The sequence below is a fragment of the Pipistrellus hanaki genome (genome assembly GCF_964339955.1).
Source record: "Pipistrellus hanaki genome assembly, chromosome: 14".
Classification (NCBI taxonomy): domain Eukaryota; kingdom Metazoa; phylum Chordata; class Mammalia; order Chiroptera; family Vespertilionidae; genus Pipistrellus; species Pipistrellus hanaki.
The window spans coordinates 14206915-14217932 of record NC_140516.1 but is presented as its reverse complement, the minus strand read 5'-3'; the positions used below and the strand labels follow the sequence as shown (position 1 = coordinate 14217932).

The 11018-nt window shown below is 41.1% G+C and overlaps 1 protein-coding gene across 1 annotated transcript in view; it reads left to right on the top strand.

The window, feature by feature from the left end:
• The first annotated feature begins 46 nt into the window (after positions 1–46).
• The window catches only part of ADK (adenosine kinase), a 430010-nt gene continuing 419038 nt past the window's right edge, over positions 47–11018 (top strand). The window contains exon 1 of the mRNA XM_084904889.1: positions 47–222. Coding sequence (XP_084761015.1) covers positions 158–222 — 65 coding nt within the window. The 5' untranslated portion in view covers positions 47–157. The remainder of the gene's footprint in view (positions 223–11018) is intronic.

Sequence of the window (11018 nt, the reverse complement as noted above, 5' to 3'; positions counted from 1 at the left end):
TAGAGCCAATGATTGAGGGTGGGAGGGGCGTGAGCTGGGAGGAGTCGAGGGGGAGGGGTCTGTCAAAAACGGAGGCGGTGTTACGAGGCGGGGGAGGCACCAGGGCGCCGGAGAGGTGGGGCGCACGCTGGATCCTAAGCGGGGCGGGAGCGCGAAGATGGCCGCGGCAGAAGGGGAGCCGAAGCCCAAGAAGCTGAAGGTGGAGGCGCCGCCAGCGCTGAGGTGAGCGCTGCTTGCGTCGGGCGGAGGGGGACGGCGCCGGCCTCAAACCGGGGCCTCCGTGCAGATGCCGCTCTTCGGGGTGCAGCCCGCATGGCCACGACCTCTCTCCGGGTGCCCGCCCCGTTTGGCGGAGTCGCCTCCTGTCTGGGCGCGGCTCCAGCGCCCTGGGCCAATCAGAGCGCCGGCGGGGGAGGGGGGGGGGAGCCGGCCGCGGGCAGGTGGCGGGCGCCACGCGGGAGTCCTCCCGGTCGGGCTGCGGAGAGTCCGGGCACCGGACCGGACCGAGCAGTCACCTGCCGCCACCTCCTCTTTCCCGGGGTGCAACGACGTGGGGGAGGCCCTGCGAGTGCTCTGCCTTCTTGGGGCAAAGCCAGAATTGTTGAGTGTTTTGTTTTTTTTCGTAAAAGGGAGACTTTCCTTTCACTTTCTTACACACTCTGGATGCTGGCACTTTTGCAGACCAGACTGGGTCCAGGGACCCGGACCCAGCCTCTGAGGCCTGGCTGCGGGGGGTGAGGGTTGGGGGTCGGAGCGGCAATTAGGTCAACGGACAGGAAAGGCTGGTTTTCCTTCGTATTTTTTTTTTTCTTCTTTTTTTTTCTTTGCATTTGTTAGTTTCAGTGAGGACAGTACTGGGCATAACACCTGCTTCACATGTGATTGATGTTGCAACTTTTACTTATAAGACGTTGTTTGTTAGATGTTCCTTCGTATAAAGTGCAGTGTGCACAGTCCTTGATGCTTTTGAAATGTTCATTGGAAGGCAGTGATTTTACTAACTAAAAACAAACATACCAAGTTGACCTAAAACTGTTGGGACACTCCTCATTATACAAGACGAATCGAATTTCTTTCAACATCGTTTACTTCTAAAAGAACGGATCATTCGTAATTGAAAAAAGGTCGCTTACTGGCCCAAATCGCTGCCAGTGCCGTTAATGTCTTTCTATTACCTTCAAAGAGTTAGTCCCTACCTTCTATGAAGAAAAGAAACTTTAAAAAAAATCCGGATATTATTTTTTAAGCTTTCAAATTACAGCATAAAGCAGCGATTTTCAACCGGTGTGCTGCAAAAATTTAAAACATGCAATACTTGACTATTTAGTCAGGGGCTCTGATCTCTTTTCCCTATGTAAAGGTTAAAAAAAAAAAAAAAAAAAGAAACCTGTAAAGAATTTTTGTGAGTTTATTTGAGCCAAACTGTCGACATATGCTGGGAAGCAGAACCTCAGTGAATTGAGATAATGCTCCGGAGAATGGCGGGTTACATTTGTATTTATACATTGCAATCAAAGGGGGGACATAGGTGGGTTATATGAAAATCATGGGTGACAGATTAAGGAGGTAGGATAAAGCAAGGGGGTGAGGGGGTGGGGAACCCCCTGAGATTGGACAAAAGGTAAAATGATGGACACATACATAGGTGGGTGCAGGAACAATAACATAATGAAGGAATTTGTGGTATCTGTCCGGCCGCCCTTCACCTTTGGTTGTGCCCCAGCGGCTCCAGAAAAAGGAAAGTTACAAGTTACCCGGACATTTCAAGGGTATGTTATCATAGATGCAAAAAAGATAGGCTCAGTTAAGGTAAAGGTTGACCTTTGTCAGTGAAGAAGTTGGCCTAAGATGTAACTGCACACCATAACTGCTTTTAGTTAAAGTTTAATTTCAGACCATCCTTTGTGGTTTCTTTAGGTCTCTGAGTTTGCAAGACTGCCATGCAGGCCTCTCCTGAGCCTGTCAGGTCAGCATGTGGCTCTCAAAAAATGACAACAGCCAATACAACAATAGCCATCTGGATGTGAACGAATCAAATTTATACTTTGTGTATGTGTGTGTGTGTGTGTGTGTGTGTGAGAGAGAGAGAGAGAGAGAGAGAGAGAGAGAGAATTTTAGTAATTAGTTTATGTATATCATGAGATGAAAAAAAGATTGAAAGTCTCTGGAGTAAAGAAAGCAAGGGCTTTTGAATCAGACCTACCTTGGTTCAAGGCATGTGCTTTCCCCATGGGGTCCATTACTAGAGTATTGTCTTAAAAGGCACCTCCTCCACAGTTTCCTTTTTCCAAGGTGGAAGTCAGATGCAACTTTCCCCTATTATCCTACTAAACATACTGCCCTTAGACTTTCCCTTATGTCATCATTTCAAAGTGCTTTCCTATTTTAAAGATGAGGAAATTGATGCCAAATGAAATAGTTAAGGAACTGAAATATGAACCCAGAGCATGTGGGTGCAAGTTTATTGTTTGACTCTACTGTACCTACTTTTATGGGCCACCCAAGGTGCTTATGCATCATTAAAACTAATGACAAACCATGTTGTAATATAATACTTAAGTATGTTTGTGCTAGGCACTGTTTCAGCATTTTACCTATTTTTACTCATTTAGTCCGAAACAACACTATACGGTAGATAACCGTAATTATCCCCATTTTATCGAGAAGGAAGCAAGCATAGAGAAGTGAAGTAATTTATCAAGTCATCTATCTAATAAATGATGGGTTGGAATTTTAATCCCAGTAGTCTGACTCCAAATCTGTACTCTCAGTTACCATGCTGTACTTACTAACTTCAAGCAATTTATCCAAAAACCCTAAAATTAACTCAGTTTTTGTTTTTCTATTATTTTTGCTCTTTTTTGTTGCTAGCAAACATAACTTTTTTTTATGAAATATATTTTATTGATTTTTTACAGAGGGGAAAGGAAGAGGGTTAGAGAGTTAGAAACATCGATGAGAGAGAAGCATCGATCAGCTGACCCTTGCACACCCCCTACTGGGGATGTGCCCACAACCAAGGTACATGCCCTTGACCGGAATCGAACCTGGGATCTTTTAGTCCGTAGGCCCATGCTCTATCCACTGAGCCAAACTGGTTTCAGCCAAACATAACTTTTTTGTTGTTGAAATAGGTGGGCATATGATACAAAATAATTCTTAAACATTTATAATATTTTTATGTCGTCAGTGTCTATTTCAAATTTGTAGAAATCCTTAGGCAACTAAAGCTCATTTTATACACTGTTTACTTAGTGCCACCTGCAGACTTGCTGTTAAAATATTAAACACTTGAGTATTGGGACAAATCTCTTAATTTTGTATGAAGACCTTTTGGGATTGGCTTCTACTTTCATTATATTAGTTTGGCTTTAAGTGTCAAAGTGTGATAAAGCATTGAGTGACTAGGCTGCATGCATTATCTATGATGACTTGTTTGACAGTTCAGGGGCTAGCTACCAGTTTCGGTGAACTTTTAAGGAGAATGATTTACAAAGTTTAAGCATAGTTTAATGGGTAGATCAGTCATTGGGGAACAAATAAACTTATGAGATATATTTGTAGAGATCATGGGAAAAGGGATTTAGGTCTTTGTGAAAATTTCAGTTAGCTCTGGAATAGGGATTTTCAACCAGAGGACATTTGACAATGTATGGAGTCATTTTTGATGGGAGGTGGAGTTCCAGGATGTTAAACACCCTATAGTGCACAGAAAGCTCCCTATAAAAAGAATCATCCAGCCCAAATTGACAATAGTGTTGAAATAGAAAAAAAAACGAAACTTTGCCCTAGGAAGAACGTCTGACCAGTGTAACCTTTATTTTTTAAGTTGGGTTGCTTTTCAGGCTGTAGTTGCAAAGAAGTAAGCATTCTAACATGATTTCACATTGGTTTTGGGGAACAAATGGGAACATTAATTGAATGCCAGATGGTATACAAGGTACTTTATCCTATCTCGCTTAATTGCTTCAGCAACCTGTGCGGTGGGAGTAATGATCCCCGTATTACAGCTGAGATATTTAGGGCTGAAAGAAGTTGAGAAACATTTTTGGGAATTGCTCTTTAGATGAAGATGTTCCACCAATATTATCTATATTTAGGTCCTCTTAGTTTTCTTTTCTCTACTTTGGAAATCTCATCCAAGTTCACTTCTTTAGCGGTCACCTCTAAGAGGATACAGTTTCTTCCAAGGCTTGTTCAGCACATGCCAAGTCTGTTCTTTGAATCAGTATTTCAAGTGACTGCTATTTTTATCATGGCACTAAACATTACCTCTCTATATATAGAGAGGTAAGACCCAGGTTCCATCCTCCTGGTGGACATGAGTGGGGTTTGGGGAAATGGTACCTGAGGATTCTGAAGGATGACAAAGAGTTAACCAGTGCGAGGGACGGTGGCTGGCTTGGTAAGAATGTTTGTTTGGAGGTAGAAATGGGAAAGAGCTGCTCCTTGGGGAACTACAGATAATTGGGTCTGACCTGTAGCCGAAGGTGTATGGAGACCTGACCTTGCACTGGATGCTTTCACATGTGTGGATATCCTTTAGCTCTCAAGACCAATTTTACTATTTGCTGAATATCTCCTTCTGAGTGTCTTGCTGACACTTCAAAGTCATATATGTCAAACTAAACTAATCTGTCGTCCTATATCTGCACCTCCATCCATGGTTCCTGCACCTGTTAATGGCACCACTAACTTGTCTTTCTTAAAGTTTGGAATCCAGATACTTGATTCGTTTTCTAGTCACACAGGACTACTTAAGTAGTCTTCTTCAGTAATCCTATCTAATAAGGAGAGAATGTGCTAATTGTCTGCTCTACCCTCAAAGATGGTGGTGTCCACAGCCAATAAGGAGGGGATATGCTAAATGACTGCCAGGCCCTCAAAGATGGCAGCGCCCACAGCACAAGATGGCAGCACCCAGTCTCCTCAGTCCTTTTGCACGCCTGCCTCTGTAGTCCCCAGTCCCCTCTGCCAGGGCCATCCCCAGGCACAGGCAATCCTCGGATGGTGGCTGCCCAGCCATCCAGGGCTGTCTGAGGCTCAGGTAACCAGGGCCCGCCAAGGCTGGCAGGGGCAGCAGCAGAGGTGTGATGAGGCTTTGCCTTCACGCCCAGTCGAGTCCTGACCCTGAGGGCTTCCAGACTGTGAGAAGGGGCAGGCTGGGCTGAGGGACTCCATCCCCCTCCCCTGCCCCTGCCAGTGCCTAAATTTTCATGCACCGGGCCTCTAGTGTCTCATAAATGCCTTTCCTTTTCAATTTCTGCTGCCACAACTGAAGTTTAGAGCCCACATCATAACTTTCTCTGATAACAATTAAAGATTATTCTAAGTCATGACTTTTGATAATAATAAGGAATCAGATTATAATTTTCTAATCTGTAAATATTGAGCTGTTCTCAAATTCTTGCTTGTTAATCATTTCACTTCTGTGGACTTTTATTTAATCCCATTAAGGAAAATTTTCCTGGGCCTTATATGCTTCATCATGGTGTGTGCTGGAGAGCCAGAGGAAGCCTGCAAGGATGGCCCCGGATGTGTAAGGGCAGGCAGGAAGTGCTCGGAGCCCAGGAAGTGGGAAGGCCTTGAGGAAAAAGAGAGACATTGGAAACTGTGTTTCTGCCCTGGCTGGTTTGACTCCGTTGGCCTGCAGACTGAAGGGACCTTGGTTCGATTCCAGGCAAGGGCACATGCCCCTGTTTTGGGCTCGATCCCCAGTAGGGGGCATGCAGGAGGCAACCAATCAATGATTCTCTCTCATCATAGATGTTTCTGTCTCTCCCTCTCCCTTCCTTTCTGAAATCAATAAGAATATTTTTTTTAAAAGAAAAAAAATCTTTTCCTGATTTTAGCCTAGGCTAAATAAAACATGAGGCTGATATGCTCCTTTTTACCTGGAATATGGCTTTACTTCCCTTTTCATCAATTAAAATACTGTCTGTGTGAAAACTGTTCACAGTTAAGTAGGGGAAAAAAAATAATCAAAATTATAAAGAGCATTCTGGTCAGGATGGAAACCAGCAGAGCAGTGGTTTAGAGCATGTCTTTGGAATCTGATATCTGGTTTGACTCTTGGTTCTTATTAATTGATAATTTTAGGAAGCTTGCTTACTGACCCCAGGCCTGTTTTCTCACCTGTGAAAGGGATATAATAATAGTACCTACCTCAAAAGGTTGTTGAGAGGATTCATGAAAATATGATTATAAAATTGGCACATAGTAAGACTTCATACAGAATACTTCAGGAGACTTTTTTCACTTTCCTGTTAGCTGTTATTATTATGGTACTGTTTATTCTGCTTTTGACTCCCCACTCTGCTCCCAATGCAGCAATTACAAACTCAAAAGGAAAATGAAAAGATGTAGGTATTCTCAAGAACAGGTAAATATCTTCAGGGACTGAAATGGAAAGGAAATTTACAGTTAGACTCTGAATTCAGAGGCTGGTAGAAGTAAGTGCAGGGGAACTGGAGCTAGGTTTTCTGGAGGAAACTGGGAGCTGGGCTGGGGCTTAATGAAAAGAAGGCTGAAGTCTTCAGGTCCCAGCTGTTGCTTTAAAAAGCTGTGGACCTGAGGTGGTGACACAGTGGCTGAGCTGCCAGAGGGCACGGAGTTGGGAACTGGAATGTCTCCACTGTCACCTAGTACAGCAGCACGGAGCTGGGAGATTGCGGCTCTGGAAGAGGGAGGGGTAGCTTACTGCAGGAAAAAGGAAGGGAAAGTTTGAGCTTGCAAACATATGAGGAAGACCATAATTTAGGCAATAAACACAAACACCAGAAGATAAATTCACTCTAAATCTAACCGAATTACTACAACAATTTCAAAGTAACTAAGTATTTTAAATATCTTTAAAAAGATAACAGAATAGCTATTAAGAAACATCATGTTATGAATAAAAAATAGGTATGTATAATATGAAGTAAATGGCGACGTAAAAGAAAAAAAGTTACTGAAATTTAAAAAAATAAAGTGATTAAACTTCAGACCAAATATATTTGAAGGGAAAGTTAACACATTGGAAGATAGTACTGAATAATTCACCCAGATGTAGCACAAAGGAGTAAAGAGAAATTAAGAGATGTGAATTTAAATTGAGAGGCTCCAACTTAATTTAACTGTGGGTTCCACAAAGAGGAAATAGTGTGAATGGTGGAAAGGTCATATCAGAAGAGATGACAGAATTTTTCAAAAGTAATGAAGGAACAAAGCCCTCATGTTGAAAGGGTATTTTAGGTATATAGGAAGATAAAAAATCCACACTAAAACTATAGGAATTTCAATCATAATATATTAATGTCTATAAAAAGAATCTGAAAATTTAGACATCAAAAATTTAATAGTAGTTGCTCGAAATGGAAAAATTGTGGTTATTTTTGTTTATTTTTCTGTGTGTGTTATTTAATTTTTCTACACTGAACGTATGTATTAGGACTCTTGATTTTAAGCTAGAGAAACTTGATATGCACTGAATACATAATTTGGCTGAGCATTGAGTGGCTAAATATCACAGTTAAAGAATGTACCTCTGAGGTACTAAGTAAATCTGGAACTTCGTAAAATAAGTATTATGATTTTGTTATAGGTGTAATCTTTACATTTATACGTCTGAAGCATGGATTTTGACGGGAGCACTCTAATCATAAATGTTTATGAAAACAAACAATGCTCAGGTATTGAATAAAAACTTCCAAAAAATCTGAAAACTGGAAGTTTTTAAAAAGTGTGAGGTGAATTAATTTGGTAGCAAGACTTGAATGGATACAAGGCTCTTTGTAGTATTTGACACAGATGTACATGTTTTGCTATAGAAATACTAGTTTGTTAATGGCATGCAACATGAAACCCACCTTGGAAGTTTACAAAAAATTCAGTATGTGCAGTATGACTTTTACCTTCTTAAAATCAGTAAATTTCTGAATCCCACAGAATTCTAGCCCCCAAATACATCTTGCCCCAATAATTCAACAAAAGGATTGTGGACCTTTATTAACAATTTAAATAGCTTTTAAAAGTTTGCTATTATGCAGGAACAATAATTTTTCATCAGAGTCAGTTGCTGGATTTTTCCTACAGTTCCCATTATACACTTCGGTGATACTAAAGAGATGCTTATTTCAAAGAGCGCTTTTGGCTAGCTTTATCATAGTACCTGTAGTGGTTATGTCCTTGAGTTATTTGGATTATCTTCCTCTATAATGGTAACTGATTATGGTAAAAAGTTCTCTTTAACTTTGGGATTTGAAGATTTGGAAGGCTTATTTCACTGAAGTGATCTTATAAAGTTTCACATAGTGTTTGAGATACATTTTAAATATTTTCCAAAGCAGATTTAAAGTTGTTGCCCACAGATGTTTTATTTCTGATGTTTTTGTTTCTACCTTTTTGTACTTGTAGCTTCACATTTCTTAAAAATGTTGATCTAGCAAGCAGTGTAATTAGCTTTCAGCATAAGAACATCTGACTTTCTATTTACATTTTTGTTTTCATTGATTGCCTGCATTATAATTTCAGCATATTTTCTAGAATAGAATAAGAAAATATATGTACAACAATTATCATGTAAGAAATTCTTACCTTCTCAAGGTACATCAGCAAGCCACATTAGGTTCTAGTAAGCCCTGTTATTTGCAATGCTATTTGTATATATAGGATAATAGATATGAAGGTAGCCCATGCGATTATTAATCACTTACAAAATTAGGGATTATCACCGAAGTGGTTATTTGGCTATTTGCTTTCTAGAGGTGGAGGTGTGGCATCACTAGTAGAAATATTTCTGAGTCTCTGAGAGATTCAATTACTAGCCTAACTGGGAAATCCTGCCACGTATGACTCATTCTGGAAGTATACATACCGCCTCTGTTGCCCTCTGGCATTGGATTTATTTCACACCCAGGCCATCCCAAAGTAGCAAGGAAGATGGCATTTCTAAATCCCAGGCCAAAACTCTCATGAGCACAATAGAAGAGACTCTCTATGTCCAAGTATCAGTTTTGAACCAATTACTGTGTCAGGGGTGGGGATTTCAGTCAGAATTAGATATATTGTCATTGCTCATCCTGTGTGTGTGTGTGTGTGTGTGTGTGTGTGTGTGTGTGTTGGTGTATGTGTGAGCCAGTGGATATTACATATGTGGGGGAGTGCATAGATTTTGAGGGGGGCACTCTAATCACCAACTCCACTGACACCAGGACCTTACAGAGTGAGGGAGGTGGCGTCATTCCCTCAGCAAGAGAAAAGTCCATTATAGCATGTACAGGAAATGTTTATGAAAACAAACGATTTTCCCACTCAAACCCTCATTCCTCAAGGTCCAGCCTCAAGGTCCCTTTTCTATAAAACTTACCTTATCATTTAGTCTGGAGATGGCTTCTTCTCTGTTTGTACTTCATACTTTGCATTATTGCTACATATATACAATATTTGCATGTTTTTATCTCAATTACTGCTGCTTAAAGCCAGGTAACCAGTTGAATAACTCTTATCGCTTCAAGTAATTATTTTATTGCAACATATAGCCTCTGAATTTTTGTTACAAGAATGAATTCTTAACTCTTTAAAGATGTTTTAAAGGAAAAAAAATGTTTTAAGGTTGTTTGTAGTACTCATTGGTGCAAAAAGATTTCATGTATTAGCTGTAAATTTGTTTCAGTTTTTATTCATTGATTTTAGAAAGAGTAAGGGAAAAACGTCAATTTGTTGTTCCATTTATTTATGCACTTATTGGTTGATTTTTGTATGTGCTCTGACTGGGTATCAAACTTGCAACTTTAGTGTATCTGGATCCTGCTCTAACCAACTGAGCTACCCACCAGGGCCTAGCTGTAAATTCTTATCAATTCATAAGAATTGATAGAATCTTATCTGAAAATACTTCATGGTTCTTGGGCCTTTCATTTTTCTTGTTATGTGGAGTGTGTGTGCAAAATAAATCCAGTGCTGGAGGACTATAAAGACAAAAGATACATTTCTAGATTACATTTCTGTTCTTGTGAAATGGCTTCTTCTCTGTTTGTACTTTATACTATAGTGAGCATCGCCTATAATAACCATTTCTTGCATTTGTGTTCTCCAACAGCAAGAGTTCAACCACCTGGCACCAGCAAGCCAAACACTAAACACCAGGAATTGCAGTGGAGAAATATTGGCTATTTTATCATGAATGGTGCTACACAGGAGAACTGGAGCCTAATGCTGAAAAGCCCACACTCCCCCCTGTAGGTTACGGGCTATCTAGGGCACATCACAAGACACTGTAGATTCAGGGGTCCTCAAACTTTTTAAAGTGGGGGCCAGATCACGGTTCCTCAGAGAGCTGGAGGGCCGGACTATATGAACTACTAATTCCTACTGTAACACCTCGGCTGCGCTCACTGCCCAAAAAGCCTGGCGGGCCGGATCAGACTCCTCTGCGGGCCGCATGTGGCCCGCGGGCCGTAGTTTGAAGACCCCTGCAGCTTAAGAGTTTCAGGGTCATACTGGGAGCTGATTGGTCAGTGGTAAGGTATTGTTCAGGTCTTGACAGTTCTGAGGTCTGCTCCAGTGTCCTGTCTAGTTTCATGGGAAAGCAGCCAGGGGTTGATTCCACGTTAGGGCCCTGGAGGCGAAACAACTTAGGTCAATATGTTATCTTTAGCCTTCCAGAGGAGTCCAGACTTTGTGACCCTTGGTCTGGTCCAGGGCACTGTTGCTGCTGCCTTGGGGGTTGCTGATTATCCAGGGGAAAGGCTAGGTCTCGGAGGGGTATATACAGAGAGATGATTTCTATAGCTAGGTTTCAAAGCTAAATTTAATCAAAGTTGTAGGGATCCTTGTTTTGATTTGTCTATGGGAAAGTTCCCTCAGGATAAATATACATGAACAGTAATATTTTATTTTAAAGGCCCGCGGTCAGTATTTTTCCTTTTTTATAAAAATATAATAGTAGAATTGCTTATTTGGTGGGGGAATTTTCTTAAAGAGTGAGTTTACAAAGATCTCCGTGACATATCAGAATAATGAATCTCTTTCCTCTG